We start from the raw sequence: 16,721 nt of genomic DNA, 5'->3' as shown, positions 1-16,721 counted from the left end.
TGCTAAGCCATTCCTAAACCTAAGTCAATACAGACTTAAGCCAAAATTGTTATTAACGAGCTCTAATCTGATTTAAGAGCCTCCGAGCGACCCATGTCTACACGAGGGGAGAGGAGGCATGTTGCCTTGCCTTGCGCTGCGCAGTGTCTGGTCTCCGGGGGGGACCGTAGCCCTGAGCAGCGGGAGGGGGTCGGCACAGGTGGGCGAGGACAACCCCGGGGAGGGTGAAAGCGTGTTTTGAAGTGGCGTTGCCTCCTGGTCCCCAGGAGGCATGTGATTTGGGATAGCCCGTAACCTCTCTCTGCGGGATGTAACCTCTTAAAACTGTACCCTGCTCGGCTGGCCAGGGGTCCCCTTTCTCGGGGGGCGGTGTGGGGCGAGGTCAGGCTGTGCAAACGCCTCCGGGCCGGGGGTGGCTGCAGCGGGGCTGCCGTGCCCCCTCGGCCGGGCCTGGCCCGGGGCTGGTGCCGAGGTCCGGCAGCTCCGCTCGCTCGGGAGAGGGACATGCCAGTGCATTTTTTTTTTTTTCACCGTCCCAATGGGGCAGTTGAGCCCTCCACTCCACCCCCCAGTGGGGGCCTTTCTTTTCTTCCCCACCAGCTTTGAGCAGCCCTGTTTCAGATTGGCCTTTTTATGTTTGATATAAAGAATAGTTGTTGGCCAATTCCATCTTTTCATCGCTGCTCTCCAGGCCCGGGTCCAAGCGGCTTGTCAGATGCTCATTAACTCCCCCTTTGGCTCTTTCCAGTGTGTCTCCTAAGCTCATTGTGCCAAGAACTAGCGCTTCTTTCTCTTTACACGGCTCCCTTTCTCTGCTCCATCAGGGAGACAAATTACTTTCCAAAAGGGATCGCCAGGGATGGTTTAATGAGAATTTCTCTAGGGCTGGCCGTGGAAATCAATGTAGTTAACATTCGGTGCACTTAATTGGACTTTTCTCTTCTGCCTCCTTCAAAAAAACTCTGAAGCTATCCTGTTAATCTCTCATTTGTAATCAATTGTGTTGACTAAACAAAAGTCTAGGTCGTCCTTTCTTCCTGTCCCAGACAATCCTTTGTTGCCTCTAAATGCCTCATTCTTGAGTGCTCCTGGTCGTGTAGATGGGTCCGATTGTTGACAGTTCATTATTGCGCTTTTGTCCATTTAATCTCCCTCGCTGTGTTTTGCATGTGCATGCCTTAATGAGCTCCGTTGGCAATTAACATGTTTCTAGCAGCAAACTGGTTGCTCAGACGTTTGGAGAGCGGAGTGCAGGGAAAAGGGCAACGCAGCTGCCTTTGGGTTGTTCGCTTCCCGGTGCCCGGCGGGACGCACCTGGGTGCCGCCCGGTCCCGGGGAGGCGCCGGGCCGGGCGGGCCGAGGGGGGAAGCCCGGCGGCGCTGGCACGTCGCTCTCTGCTCGGAGGCACCTCTAACCCTCCCCCCGAGGCACCGGCACCGCTCAATCTGTTGTGTGCGCGGCTGCGGCGCCGGGAGAGGGTTGGTGGTTGGTGTTTTTTTCTTTCTTTTTTTTTTTTTTTTTTTTTTTTTGTGCGGGTTTTGTGTTATTATTGAGGCTTGCTGGCAAGAGTGCCGAAGTGTGAGCAGTCGTGGACAGCAGAAACATCTTGTGAGGGAGAAGATAATTGGAGTCTCTGGCGTGTGTGTGTCTGACAGAGCCGCCCCTCCCCCGCGATCTGCGGCTTGAGTGTGCCGGGATCCGGGTGAGATCCCGGGCGGGGGTAGGGGGGGCCTGGGCCTGCCGGTGGCCAGCGCGCTGCGGTGGCCCCTTCCCAGTGCGTCCGAGGTCGGGGGGAAGCCGGAGCGACACCCGGCGCGGGAAGGGCTGCCCACCGCTCCCCAGGGCGGGCGAGGCCACCAAACCCGGGCAGCGTGGCGCTTCGGGGTGCCCCGAGGATGCCGCTCCCCCTCTCACAGACGGCTCTGTAAACAACGTCGCTTTTTATAAAAAATGCGAAAATAACGCGCTTCCTTAATCCCTTTCCCGGGAGCAGGTTTTGCACTGCTTTCGCCCATCAGGAGGGCTGGGGATGCTGCCTGTGGGGCCCGCAGCCGCGCCGGGCTCCCGCTTTCGGCCCTCGGCTGGCAACCGCCACCTCTTCCCAGCCCCCGAGGTGCGGGGGAAGCGCCGCTTCCCCCGAACCTGGCAGCGGGACCGACTCCGCACGCCCCGCCGGACACGCCGCTCGCCTCCGCGCCCCGCTCCCTTCCTCCGGCACCTCGTCCTCCGTGGCCTCCCCCCAACAGTGTCCTCACGGAGATGGGGGTCCCTTCCCGCGGCCCCCGGCCCGTGGGCTGTCCCGTCCCGTCTGTCGCGGCGGCGGGAGAGCCGGGCTCAGCTGGCGCTTCGCAGCCGCGACCCGCCTGCAAGGGGTTGAGCTACAGCCCCTTCGCTTTGAGGGGACAGTCCCCAACCCCCCGCCAACATTCCCAGAGCGGTGATTTACGGCGACGGGGGTTGCATTATTTTTTTTTTTATTTACTTTTAACCCGAAACTCTCCCAAAATTTTTTTAACAAATTCCGGCACGATCTTCCCCCGCTGCCAGGATCACTGGGCATCCTTTCCCGCTCCTCACCCGGCCCAGACCATCAAAACGCTACTTCTGGCGCTTAAAAATGCAAACCCCGAGAAACTCTGAAATCGCCCCCGTCCCTCCAGCGGGAACACTGGGCCCGGCAGCCCCCCGGCCCCGGCCCGCTCCTCGGGGAGCACGGGGCATCGCAGCCGAATAATTAATCCAGAAAGCCGGAGCGAGGGGTCGCCTCCCGTTCCTGCGCTCGGCGGCGAGCTGTGCTCGTCCTCGCCTCCCACCATTTAACCACTCAATTAAGCGGGGAAAGGTGAACTCCCCATTACGCCGTCCCCAGGCATTTTGGTGCCTCGCTCGTTCCCCTCTTCATTGGCAAGCCCGGCCCGAGCAGCACGCACACGCACGGCCGGCTCAATCTCCTTTCTCCGCTAGAATAATATTGTTCCTAACGACGTGGCCGGAATAGACACTTGCATATTAAAAGTGAGAGAGGGGGGGAGATGAGAAGGGAATATTTAGTGTAATCCAAGTGCTTGATTATCCATATTCTGATCAAAAAGAGTTTCTGAGGCCTGCTGGGAGTGATTAGATTAATGTAATGCGGTTTGAAGGGTCTGTGTTTTCTCTCTTAATTTGGGTCATTACTCGGAAAGCAAGCGTGAGATCATTTCATCTGCATGCAGGGAAAGATAGTCATTCAGGAGCGGCTTAAACACGCCGTAATGAACCGACCCCGGAGAGCGGCGCTGGGAAACTCCGAGCCGCCCTTCACGCTGCCGGCCGGGGGTCCCGCACCGGCGCTGCCCCTATCCGGTGGCGCGGGGCGGGGGGGCAGCAGCCCTCTGAAGCCGCCCGGTCCCCTCCCGCCCTCGTTTTGTTTCCTCGGGGCGCTCGGCGGGCCCTGGAGCGGCAGGCTCCCGCCGGCCTGGCTGCCGGAGCTCCCGCAAGCCGTCTTTACACGGGGGAAGAGACATGTATCGCCGTTCAGCCCGGTCCTCGCTCGGACCGGGGCCGAGGTGGGAAATGAGACACCTGCGAAGGGCCGGTTTATTGTCCCATGATAGATAGATATAGATATATATATATTCCTCACTTATTCGAGCGTACATTTAAAATGGAGATTTACAGACACGTATAAAGAGCGCTGTCCTGGCGCCGGGCGGGGGGCGGCCAGCCCGGCCCCTCCTGGCCCGCTCCGGCGGCGCAACGCGCCGTTAAATAAGATTCCTCTTATATACAAATGCGGCTCGGGATCGCTTGCTACCGGCGGCTGAGCTCGCTGGGGAAAAGACAGAGAAGCAAAGGCTGGTTTGGATAAATAGTGCTGGCCCGGTGGAGCAGGTCCGAGTTGGGCGGGGAGGGCTGCGCCGGGCCCTTAGCTCTGCCCGCTGCGCCCAGGGTCCCGCGGCGGCGGCGGCGGAGCGCTGGAGACGCTGTCGTGCAACTTTCGGACGTGCTTCTTTAAATCAAAGTTTCTGCAAAATCCTTTCCCGCAAGTGACGCACGTAAAGGGCTTCTTATCGTTGTGGGTGTGCATGTGGAAAGTCAAGTTATAGATCTGGTGAAAGGCTTTGTTGCAAATGGTGCACTTGTATTGCTTCTCTCCGCTGTGGGTCAGCTTGTGGTTCTTGTAGTTGCCTGCGAGAGAGGAAAAGGGTGGAAAAGGGGGTTACCCGAGGGCATAGAGCAGACAGGTAAGGCAGGGCAGGACGGGGGGCGACTGTTAGGAAGTGTCTCCCCCCTGCACCCTCGTCCGACTTGTCAAACTCGGTCCGTGTCAGCGCGGAGCAGCGTGCAACTGGCACGGCACAAATGAGAGGCAGGGTCAGCCCGCTGACCCGCGGCAAATGGAGGGCTCTGGATTAGGACCAAGGCCCGGTACCTCTCATTTAAAAAGCATTTAGGGAGAACCGTCAGCAGTCCCCGGCGATGCGGCCCGGCTTAGAGGGAAAGTAATTGGGAGCGGCAGCGGCGGCTCTGCCCGCGCCCCTCTCGTCCCCCAGCCGGGCAGGGCTTGCCGCGTTTAATCCCCGCTAATGATGGGCGAAGGCCCCGGGGGGGCCCTCGGCCCGGCCCGGCTCACCTTTCTGGTGGAAGCCCTTGCCGCAGAACTCGCAGACGAAGGGCTTGTAGCCGGCGTGGATGCGGATGTGGGTGTTGAGCGTGGAGCTCCTGTTGAACGCCTTCCCGCACTGGTTGCACTTGTGGGGTTTCTCCTGCACCGGGGGACGAGAGGCCGGTCAGGGGGGACTCCGCGGAGAGCGAAGGGGGGGGGGGGCGCCGCCTCCCGCACCCCGGCTGACCCCCACCTACCTGGGTGTGGATGATTTTGTGCCGGCACAAGGTGCTGGCCTGGCGGAAGCCCTTCCCGCAGACCTTGCACACGAACGGCCTGGCCCCCGTGTGCACCGGCATGTGGCGGGTGAGGTTGTAGTGCGCGTTGAACACCTGCGGGGAAGCGCCGGGAAGGCGAGGTCAGGCGCGGCACGGCCCCCCGTGTCCCGTCCCGTCCCCCCCCCCCGCCCTTTACCAGCGCCCCCCTTACCTTGCCGCAGACCTCGCAGGTGAAATTTTTGGGTTTGCCCTCCGCCGCCCCGCCGCCGCCGCCCCCCAACTTGGCGTGGCCCTTGGGGGGTCCGCCGCGCTCCGCCGCCGCCGCCTCCTTCATCACCTGGTCCAGGTGTCCCGGCAGCCGCTCCTTGTGGGCGAAGGGCGGCGGCGGCGGCAGCTTCTCGGCTGCCAGCCCCGCCAGCTTGGCGTTCTCCAGCAGGAAAAGCTTCTGGTGGGCCGAGAGCCCCCCCGGCGGCGGGGCGCCCAGCAGGCCGGCGGGGAAGAGCTGTCCGTGCAGGATGTCGGCCGGGTGGTACGCGGCGTCCAGGTAGTTGAAGTAGTAGAGGGAGCGGGGGGCTGCCGGCACGGTCCCCGCTTGATGGATGACCTGCGGCTTGATGAGCCGGCCGCTGGGCTGGCCCAGGGCGAGCTCTGCCTTGCAGCAGACGCCGCAGTTGGCTTTGCAGAGCCCCGCGCCGCCCCGCAGGCTGCTCTTCCACAGCTCCGAGTAGTTGAGGAGAGTCTTGGAGGGCACCTCGTAGCCCAGCGGCGGGATGGGAATCACGCAGGGCAGGGGCGAGCACAGGCTCAGCGGCTTCTTGCCCGGCTCCGGCTCTGGCCCCGGCCCGCCGTGCCTCTGCTCGAAGGCTGGCTTGGGCTCCGACGTCTTGGCCATGATCCGCTCGATGGAGAAGGCCAGGGTCTTGGAGGGGTTAGCGGCGGCGGCCCTGCCGTCGTGCCGGGGGCAGGAAGAAGGCATGACCGTCTCCAGCGACCCCGAGCTCGCCATGTCGCTCCGCCGTGCGGGAACTTGGTATGAGCAGCGAGTCGCTCCCGCTCTCGGCTCTGCATTCCAGAAAAGCCAGGAGACAAATCAATTTAATAAGCACCTTGTTCTCCCCCCCATCACCACCCCCCCACCGGCACCCCCTCCCTATTTACATTCAAATGAACATATCCAAGAACAATGGCACGTAGGGTACCAGATTACTGCTCATTAAGCGGAACACGCTTAAGTAACATGCAAGCTAGACCTTGTTAGTATTTAAAAAAGAAAAAGAAAGGAAAAGAAAGAAAAAGAAAAACCTCCCCTAGACCGATGCCACCCAGCCCAGCCCCACCGATGGCCGCGGTCCGGGAAATGCGGGGGCAGGGGCGGGGTGCACGGCGAGGGGCGGCGGGGCTCCCCTTGGGACCACTTACCTTTGCCCAGCGCCGGCGAGACGCATCCAAGCAGCTCAGTGTGGCCACAGTCAGATTTTGATAGCAAACATCTTCCTGAGCGTCAGATCACGGTCTCGTACATTTAAAGCTGACATCACATGAAGTCACTTCGAGCAGAATGACATGGGGATGCCACCATGGATCTTCCCCGAGCCGAGGCGCCGGGCTGGAGCGCGGTGGGTTGGGGCAGAGAGAGGAAGAGGAGCCCCCCCTCTCCACGCACAATTTCCTTCCAGTTTAAGACGCACAAATCGCTCGTGTGCGAGCTGGGTTTTTTCCTCTCTCTCTCCCTTCTTAAAAAGCAACTTGCAAAGCAGAGGAATCGTTTTGCATGTGGCAAATTAGAAGGCAAGTGCGATTCACAAGTTGGGTGGAAAAGAGTGCTCCAGTTCTTGCTGGGGTTAGAAGAGCCACTCCGAGTGAGCGTGAGGATTTTTTTTTCTTCTTCCTTTTTTTTTCCTTTTTTTTTAAGAAGGGGGAGAATGATTTTTTTTTTCCCGAAAGCAACTACCACGCAACCATGCTCGAGTTATTTTGGCAACCCATCTGCAATCAGCTCCGTTGCAACCGAGCTAGAAGATAATTAATAAATTGTCACTTATCTGCGAGCCTCCCCAGCATGTATAAATTAATAGCCAACCCATTAATTAGGACAGTGTATTAATGTTAATTAAACTAAGTTTAATTCCACCCCCCTCCCCTCTCAGGGTAGCTGGTGATTAGCCTTAAATAAACGCGGAGGGAGTCGAGTCCAGGGCTGGGTTTTCGCTGTTTAAAGGAAAAAAAAAGGAATCGTGCGCTGCGAATGGGAGTTTTGCAAATTGTCACCCCCGAAAGGTAACCGCTTCCCGGGGTGGGGGGCAGCGGGGCGGCTCTCCCGTTCCCTTCTAGCCCTGGTGGTGCCCCCCCCCACGCTCGTCTTCCTCCCCCCCTCAAAAAAATAAGCGACGCTACATTATAGCGCCTGGACGCCAGGGTTTCTTCGCTTCCTCTCTCTAATTAAAACGACTTGATGCGTGAGGGGAGGATTTGCAGAAACCTCAGATGCGAGGACGCGGTAATTGAGAGAGTCCCGTGCCCACCTGTTTTGGGGGGGCCCGACTGCAGCGGCAGCACCTCCCCTGGCCCTGATTAGCCGCCCCGTCCCTCGCCGGGGCTATTCAGCCGAACCAATTTTCCCCCAGCGATTCAGGGCGCTCAATTCTCTTTCACTTGTAGCCACTATAGCGCTGCGTGGAACCTGGTTTTGTGTGTTTCTAAAATAAAGGGGAGGATTATCCGGCGGAGGGAGGGGGGGAGCGAAGGGTTTAGATTGAGCCTGACCAGAGGTAAAGCAAGCAATGAAAAGGCCCCTATATATATTTTTTTTTCCGCCTCCCTAGCACGCCTAAGAAAGTTTGGAGGAATTCGGGGGTTTTGTGCGGCGCTGACAAAGACGCGCCTCCTCTCCCCGCCGGGGCAGCTCGCTGGCGGCTGTTTGCAGACAGGCTTTTTCACCTGCGAACCACAACACGCTTCAGAAACAAACTCTGAAAGCGGCGACCGCCCCGGGGGCTGCCGGCGGGCGGAGGGGAGCGCCCTGCCCCCGGGGGACACCTCTCCTCGGGGGGCAGGGGCGGGGTGTCTCTCCGCCTAGAGCATCAGGTGTTGGCGTCCCCCCAGCCCTGCCCGCTCCATCCTCCCCGCCTGGGTCTGATGGGTCAGCGTGCAAGGGAGGGGGCAAACGGTCCCGGTTTTGGGAGGAGAGGGTGGGACAGGACCGCGGAGAGCCACGTGCACCGGCACAAGCCGCCTGCGGTGACTGGTCTGCAGGAGAGCCTGGCGGAGCCCCAGGGAGCCGCGCCGAGCCGCACTGCCCGCGCCTCCGCCGTGCAGCGGGCAGGCGGCGGCTGGGCTCCGCTCGCTCCCGGGGCTCGCCGGCTTTAGCAAAGTATTTAATTAGCCTCCACAAACTTCTTTTCCTCGCCTGCAGATTATACTGAGTGGAGGGTTGGGAACTATTTTACACCTTGCCACTCACATGTTAATTAATCTCTATCTAACCCTAATTGCAGTTTATTCAAGCACCGCTCAACAGCTCACCCACACAATAAACACTGGGGCTGCTTTTATCCATATTACTCCCCGCTCACACGTTGAGTAATTAACTCCAGTACCAACTAATAGTGCAAACAAATATTTTCTGTAAACGAGATGATTTCGGGCAGGATAAAAGAGGGCTGCGGAGCCGGGGCCGGGAGCTCGCTGCCAGCTTCCCCGCGCCGCCCTCGTCCTTGCCGGGGTGTTTTCTGGGCCGGCTCTCTCCCTCCTTCCCGCCCTGGCCGAGGGGACGGCTGCCGGCTCGCTGCTCCGCACCCACCGCCCGGCTCGGGTCTCGCAGGCCTCGGGGCTGCCGGGGGCGAGGAGCGGCGGCGGGCACCCCGTGCAGCAGCCCCGGGGCCGCCTCCTTCCTCACGGTCTGGGGAAGCCCCCGCGGAGCCCGAGGCCGGGTACCGGCTCCCGGCCTTGGCCGTGCCGCTACCTCCTGGCCGGCGAGGAACCGCGCTACCGCACGCCTTGTGTATCGGTGCTTTGGGATCCCAGCTAAGACCCGGGCATCGGAGCTCAGGATTTTAATTGAAATCGCAGGTTTAGGCACAGCTGGAGGCTGTCTCTATCGATTCGACTTCTGCAGTTCCGGCAAGCATATAACAAATGACTGACTTTGAGACAGCTGCCCCCGCCACGCCGCCCTGCCCACCGCCGTGCCTTCGCCCCCTCTCTGCGCCGGGAGCCCTCAACGGGGCTGGCGGGTTTTGGGGGGGTCGAGATGGCTCAGAACGGCTTTGGAGGGGGAAGCAGGAGCGGTTGCACGTCGGGCGGGCTGCGGGGGTCCCGGCTCGGCGCCGCTTTCTGCCTTTCCCGTGGAGGCTGTTGTCCCGTGGGGTTTTAAGCCTTCACCCCTCCCGCTCCCCCATCCCACCCCCCCCATCCCACTCCTGGCGTTCAGAGGGGAGAAATGGTTTGCGGATTTTTCCCTGGAAGGCGCACGCCGCAAAGCCGCTCGCAACGCGGACGCCATCGCTCTTATGGGTATTTTTGCGCAGCTGCCCCCCCGAGAAAAACGACTGCGGTCCCGGGACAGCCGTGACGGCCCGGCCACCCCTCGCGAACACGCCGGGCTCGCCACGGGGCTCATCTGACGCCTCTTTTCATCAGTTGGTCCCATAAGCGCCCGGCAGCCCCGGCCCCAAACGCTCCCCGGCCGCTGACATCGAAAACGGACGGGGGTTTCTCTTTCGCCTCCCGACAACCGGACCCGCTCGGCGAGGGGTTCCCGGGGGTACGTCCCGGGTGGGCCCCGGCCGGGCGGGGGGCGCAGGGCCCCGCAGGCCTGGCCCCCCGCGCCCCCCGGGCCGCCCGCGCCGGGGTAGTCGGCGCTGAGCATTTATGGTCCACTGGGAGATAACTTAGGATCCTCCTAGTTATTTAACTTGGCAGCTGCTTAAACTCCACAGTGGAAGCTGCCGAAAGTTATTAGCATTATGCTTCGATCTCTCTGAAATGGTGGCTTTGATTTCTATGCTGCTTTGCTTTTTATATGTATTTTTTTAAACACTTTTTCTTTTTCTTTTTTTTTTTTTTTTTAAATAGCACGAGGTGATGGACGACTGGGCAAGCCACTAGCGCAGGCAATTAGGATGGAGCTGCCTTTTGTGAACCGGGGGGGCAGCTTCTGATGTGGCTTTGTAGCTTTGTGGCTGGTGCAAGGTGCAGCGAAGGGGCCCAGGGTCAGGCTAGGAGGAGAGCTGGGCTGCAGTGCTGCCCAGGCCTTGGCTCCACCGGGCTGGATTTGGGTCTGGCTTGGCGAAAGGCAGCAATTACACCCTCAGAGTGCTGCCCGGGGATCGCCCCAAGGTGTTTGGCCGTAGTTTGGTTTGCAGTGGTCAGGGAAAGACACTTTTTGGGCAAATTAGGAAGCAATGAATGGGGAAATCAGGATAGCAAAGTTTGGGGCTGGGGTGAAGAGGGGGTTGTTACCCATTTGACTGCTTCCTGTTACCCCTTTGAAACTACGGTACCTTGTGTAACAGGAGCAGTACCAATGTCTCAGCCCCCACAGGCAGTCCCTGTCATCCTGTAGGACCCTTACGGTCAGTGGGGTGACCCCACTGACCTGTCACCCAATGGAGACTGCCACGACTATCCATGGGGCAGGGGCAGTGCATGGCGAAGCCACCTTGGCTGCAGCTGAGGTGTTGAGTCCCTTCACACTATTTTTTCAGCCTGTTCACTGGGTTATGCACACATTGCTGCATATATGTAAGCAGATAATTTTAGTTTATTTTATTTAGGGTTGGGGTTTTTTTTGGCATAATGAAACACTACTGAGGAGCTGGGTTTTGGAGCACTGCATTGGTCCCAGAGCAAATGTGGTTAGTGGAATTTTGGAAGTGAACTGGCCCAGAGTCCTTGTATGGCTGTGCTGGTCGAATTTGTCAGTGATGGCAGGTAACATGAACATTTTTAACCTGAGTCTAATTTTAAGAGCTGGTATCTGACATGCTCCTAAAGCTGTTTGAAATCTAGCCCCACTGCAGAGCAACCAGCAGGGCACTGTGGCAGGAGCTGCACAGAGTGCCTCGATGGCAATCAAACTGGCTTATGTAATTCTAAAAATGGCAACTCCTCACTTGCCACATCTTTCTGTCTATGCGGAGAGTCCTGCAGAGCTGCCAAACAGAAGCAATTGAATGAACTCTTTTCTCGGCTCATTCCTCCTTCCGCAGCTCGGAGAAAGTGAGCCAGAGCCTATTCTAGTTTGCCTGTCAACAGGAATGGTAACTAACGGCTCGATCCCAGCCAGGCTTTATGCCCCAAAAACACTGCCTGCCTGTGAGGAGTGGAGAGAGACATCATGGGTGAAGTCTAGAGTTCCCAGTGCGAGACCGGTCTGGCCCAGGAGACAGTCGAGGAGTTGGCTGAGTCCACATCATGTCCGAAGCCAACCTGGCCAGTAAGGCAAGCAAGAAATTGTTGGAGGGGTGAGCTGCTGTTCTCCATCCTTCTTGTTGGAAATAGTCATTCTCCACGTTGCGGTAATGGAGCAATGCTGCATATCACTTCTGAATGCTGAAATTGAAAGATGTCCCTTCCTAATGTTTTGAAATGTTGTACTTTTTTGTTTTGAAAGAGTGGGAGCTTTAAAATTTTTCTGGTTTTGTGTGTTTTTTCCCCTTATTTATTTTCTATTTAGGAGAAAAGGTGGGAGGAAGTAGAGAAGGAGAATATAATGGGGGGATGGCCTTGTTCTCACTTTCCTACTGAAAACGTTTCAGAAAAAGGAGCAAGAAGCAGTGAAAACGGGTGGTAGCCCACTTCAGTTTTGTGTTCCTATTCCTTCCCTTTTTTGCTTGAAAGAAGGATGGCAAAAAAAAAAAAAAAGTGGGACAAACCCCACGTGTTTTGAATTATTCTCCCCTTAATGAGATAGAAAACCATCTAATTTTCAAAAGTACTTGCTTTTTCAAAGACAAAAGTCAAATAGAGTATGAATCTTCCCAAAGCCAGTCTTTCTACTGTCATTTTGCAACTCACTCCCCACTTGGTGTTGACCAATCTTTCTGGTTATGCCACATGTTATGTTGTTTGAGATTTGTATGTGCCCTTGTTCAAACTGTTGTCACAGATGTCCCCATCCGCTGCAGAGCAGGACTCCATGGTCTGCGAGGTACCAAGATAACAGCGGATGGCAGCATGTTACCTCCTTCCTCCAGACCACGCGGGACCTGCTGGGCTGCCGCATCCTTGTCCCTGGTCATGGTGTCTGAGTTGGAGAGAGCCTGGCAGGACCCCTAGGTTGACTGGTGAAACTGCTGCTTTGCCACTTGGGCACAAGAAAAGTGCCAGTTTCACTCCAGAAGACACGATCTAGAAGAACCACTAAAAATCAGAGCCCAAACTAAAAATCCAGCCCTTGTTATTGCAGGAAAAATCTTCAATGCGCGACCCAAGTATTCCCTGAATGTTCAAGAACACCCACAAATTCTGTAAAAATAGCTGATAATTTATTTATTTGATTTAATTATGAGCCCAGCTTGTGATTTTGGGGTGGGGGCGGGGGCAGGGCTGAAGTTGGTGCTGCTGCAAACCAATTTAGAGAAAAGCCCAGGCGAGTCATCAGCTCTGGGGAGCAGGGGAGCTGCTTAGGCTCTTCCTCACCAAACGCAGAGCATTGCAGAACCCACCAAGGGCTCTGAGACTTCTTGGGAGAGGAGGTCCCTACCAGGGTGAAGGTTTCTCCGTGGGGGAGCTATGGGCCTTTGGCTCCGCAGTCCGTGCACGAGGCTGGTGTCCCATGGCCAGTGTGTGTTGGAGGGACTGGCTCGCCTCTTCCTGCTTACACAGCTGGGTTGGCCAAGGGTAGATCTGTTGTGGTGAGTATTAGCAACCTCTGGGCGGGTCATCCTTCCCATCCCCATTGGGCTGTGCTACTGGGTGACCCCCAGCACTGGTGAGAACATGTCTCTGGGACATGTCTCTGTCCCTTATGTGGGGGTCCAGATGGGCTTGGAGCCTCCCATGTGCTCTTCCTCTGATGCACATCGCAAAACCAAACCTGCAATCTTTGGTGGTTTAGCTGGATAGCAAAACTCCTTCCCTGTCATCAGAGTTCGCCACCACATTCACTTCGAGCCTTTGAGCTATTCCTCTCCTCCTTCCTCCCCTCCAGAGCATGCCTCTCCTCTCCCGCTGACAGCCTGGGATAGCCCCCCAAGATCAGCTGCTTGTGGAGCTCTCTCTGCCGAAAGCAGTCCTAAACGGTGTGGCCTTTGTTTCCCCCCCCGCCCCCAGCTGTCGTATCCTCCAGGATCTGCAACAAGTCCTCATTTTACAGATCCCGTCTTGTCAGTCCCCAATCTGATCTGACCACCTGGTTTGTTTTTGAATCGAGCACTTGAGTCATAACATTTCTGTTTATTTCAACAACTGTATTCCTTGCATAGGAAATGAGCCAAGATGGTCTAAGGCGGGGAGAGCGAAGCATGTCGTGGTTGTAATTGCTTTTGCTCTCCCAATATCAAATTTTACAGTATAATCAAAATCTTATTTTTGTACTACTGGACTCTGTTATTGACTTAATCTTCTTAAGTGCTCCTATTATTCCAGTGATTTCATCGTTGCATGTTGATTTTAATCTTTTGATCTCCATATTAGCTACTGCCTGCAACTAATTTGTTGCTCAGTGTTTTTCTTTGTTTTGACCTGTGAGGCATTTTCCTCATGGCACACAACTCTGCTGGCAGATTGCATATAATCTCTGCACTTTTTTTCTCCCATATTTTGCATAGTTACAACAAATGCAGATTTACAACTTGAAATGGAATATGCATCTTTTAGAAAGGCTGAGGAAAATAATCACTTCAGGTTCAGCTCAAGAGCCTAAATGTGCTTGAATAAAGGAAATACAGCTGAATACCGCTCACTGGAGAGAGGTGTCACACAGGCTTTTTAGTCCAGCAAGTTCCGAATGGGTGGCAACTGCAATAATTCTAACTTATATTACATGCAGTCAGGGATCAAAGAGTCTCTGAAAGCGTTGCTAGACCTAAGATGAAGAAGGCTGGGTTTTGTGAATGGCTTAAGGGGCTGTCCTAGTCGGACTCAGCTTGATGCAGCAGTGGCTCTGTTGAATCGTGACACCATGGAGCAGGTTTTTGAACAAACATTGGTGACGGTGGCGGTAGTGCGGAGTCGTGAACTTCACAGGCTAAGTGCAGAGGTTGAAATATGGCTCAGCTGCGGTTTGGTTGGCCGTTAGATGAGTGATTTTTCCCTTGGTAGATGATGGTTTAACCTGTGCTGATTTATGGGATGCTTTGTTTGCTTTAGCTTTTTCTTTTAAAGCTTAGAGAAGTAATTTTTGCCTTAGGTTTGCTGTGACTTTTTAAAAAAGAACACAGCCTGAACATTGACAAAATCATCTTTGCTTTGCTGCATGCCTGTTTATGCTTCTGAACACAAATTGTCTTCTAATATTTTTGACGTTTTGGTCACTAGAGAGGCAGAAAAGCAATTTCTAAGATGCCTATGGGCCAGGAGACATGCATTACAGCAGAGGGGAAAGAATCTGTTAGTTGCTGAAATATAAAACAAATTGGATGAACAGCTGCTGACACTTGTCAGTCAAATAGTTGATAGCATTTTCAGTCTCCATGCCACATGCTTTAAGTAAGTCTGTCAAAAAAAGGATATTTTCGCTGGACTTCCCTGTAAATACGAGAGAAGTTTTGGCCTGATCTATCATTTAAAATTTTGCTGGCAGAGGAATGAAATTTTCCTCTTTTCCCAAAACTGATTGACATAACTGTACTGGCAGATTCTTCATCTAGGTGCAGTTGTACTGGCAGAAAGTCCTTTGACTGTTGGAGCTCGTTTCATTGCAGCAATGGGTTGAAGCAAAACCTTTGCGTTCCTCGGCTGGGTTTGCCAGAGTGCTCCCATCCGTCAGCAAGCCCTTTTAGATGCTGCCCGGGGCGTAGATGTGCTCTGCGGGAGCCTGAGTCCTGTCCAAAGTGTAGTCTGTGGCCAGGAGAGCTTTAACCTGGATGTATGTTTTTCAGACAAAACCAAACCATTTTGGATTCAACATTTCTGCAGGATTAACCCAAGCTGGCACTTCTTGCTCCTGCTACCATGGTGCAGCACCCATACAGGACAGGGTCAGGCTGCCAGCACCCACATAACCACGTGCAGGGTTAAAGCCAGTGGGGCTCAAGGTACAATGCACTCTTTTGCTCAACCACAGGCTGCAGTCTCTGGAGTGGGAGGTTAAATCCTGCTTTGAAGCATTGCTTGTATGTGAGTTCTTCTCCCCGCTCACACTAAAGTCTGTAACTTGAAGCTCATAATTTGGGTCCAGACTCCTTAAAAGAAGTTAGCTGGCTAATTCTTCCTTGTTTTGAATGCGTGGTCAAGCCTGGCATGTCCTCAGGGTTGTGATGGAGTCTCTGAGGTGCTTTACTGGGGTTTGAGGACATGCAAAAAGCTGCCACAGGCTATAAGGTCATTGCTAATGACAGAGAAACTCAGACAAGGGTGTCCATCACTGCTGTTTCGGGAAGGCACCTATGTGTGTTAGCGATGGAAAGCCAAGGATCATCTCCTGAAGGCTGCGCCCACTCTCTTTCATCCAGAAAACTGAGCAGGGCTCACTATTTTGAAAGGTGGCAGGTGGAAGTGGGCTGTGTTTTTATCCAATAAATATTTCATGTTAGGAAAAAAAAGAGGGAGCCAGTTCCAGAGAAGAATCAAGCTGTTTCTCCAGCTCTGCTCTGCTTGACTGGGAGCAGAACTACAAATTTGGGTCTCCCCTAGTGCTCTTTCCTACCAGCCTGGTGACCATCCCAGGTGAAGCTTTCCCAGTGCCTCCTCTTGGAGCTGTTGCCCTTCATATAAATATTTGTGACAGCTGAGGGAGAGGATGAAGAGGGCATGAGCACAAGTATGCATCACTATGTGTATGGGTCTCAAGTGGATCTCAACCACCTAGAAAGAAGGGACCAGGTGGTGCTTGAGGTTTTTCATTGCTTTATGTCTTGTGAGACATGTTTTGTCAGCAAGTCCTGTGAGGGCTTTGGGGTGTGATTGAAGGCTCCAAGCATAATGGTGAAGATATTGATGGGTTTTGTACACATCCCAGTGACAGACCTGCAGAGGCACCTGAACTGGTTCTGTTGGACTCAATATGACTTAAACACTCTACTGCTACCTCAGTTCCTCTGGGTATTTAGGACCAAGTATTTGCACAGATGGAAGGTGAGTAAGAAGGGGGAAGAGCTTCTTGTGTCAGTGGCCACAAGGCCATGTTCCTGCCTAACTTCTCACACGTGGCTTTTCCTGGCAGTGCTTCCCTCTGCCAGCATTGTGGAGCAAGACAAAAGCCAAGAAGTGATCTTCTGGGCTACAGTCAGGTTTCAAACCTTGTCTATCCTAGTGCAACAAATGGCTTATCAAGACATAAATGGTGATAAACATGCGTGCCTACCACCCACTCCTAAAGACCCTGCTAATGTCCCTATTCCAAGAGAGGTGGTGTACACAGGTCACCATGAGTAGGTGGGTGTTGAATGTGTAGGGTGTGGCCATCCAGATGGGGCTGGAGAGCACCTCTGCCACAGAGGGAAGGCCCCCAAAAATTCCTCATGGCAGGTGAATGTGCTCCAGGCTCTATCACTATCCCAGCCCCATTTGGGACTGAACACTCCCTTCACAGGCTGTTCCCAGAGGTCTCCTCTTCCTCCCATAAGTCCAGAGAGTGTCTCATGGCTCTTGGGCACTGGAAGATGGTTTAGTTTAATGGTTCATTGTATCAGGAAAGTTTGTCCAGGCAGAGCATTTTTCCAACATTTGCCCATCTTTTATTTGTGGGTGGT

The 16,721-nt window shown here is 55.1% G+C and overlaps 1 protein-coding gene across 1 annotated transcript; it reads right to left on the bottom strand.

The window, feature by feature from the left end:
- Nucleotides 1-3,561: 3,561 nt before the first annotated feature.
- FEZF2 (FEZ family zinc finger 2) lies at nt 3,562-9,673 on the bottom strand. Its single transcript, XM_063348383.1, has 6 exons — nt 7,389-9,673; nt 6,286-6,878; nt 5,078-5,928; nt 4,846-4,980; nt 4,616-4,748; nt 3,562-4,170 (listed from the first exon to the last, which is right to left on the bottom strand). Exons 3-6 carry the CDS (start codon nt 5,870-5,872, stop codon nt 3,908-3,910), a joined length of 1,326 nt encoding a protein of 441 aa, XP_063204453.1. The 5' UTR covers nt 5,873-5,928; nt 6,286-6,878; nt 7,389-9,673; the 3' UTR covers nt 3,562-3,907.
- Nucleotides 9,674-16,721: the final 7,048 nt, after the last annotated feature.

Source organism: Chroicocephalus ridibundus, chromosome 10, assembly GCF_963924245.1.
Source record: "Chroicocephalus ridibundus chromosome 10, bChrRid1.1, whole genome shotgun sequence".
Classification (NCBI taxonomy): Eukaryota; Metazoa; Chordata; class Aves; order Charadriiformes; family Laridae; genus Chroicocephalus; species Chroicocephalus ridibundus.
Note: the sequence above shows the minus strand (reverse complement) of the source record. Positions and strands in the feature narration are given on the sequence as shown.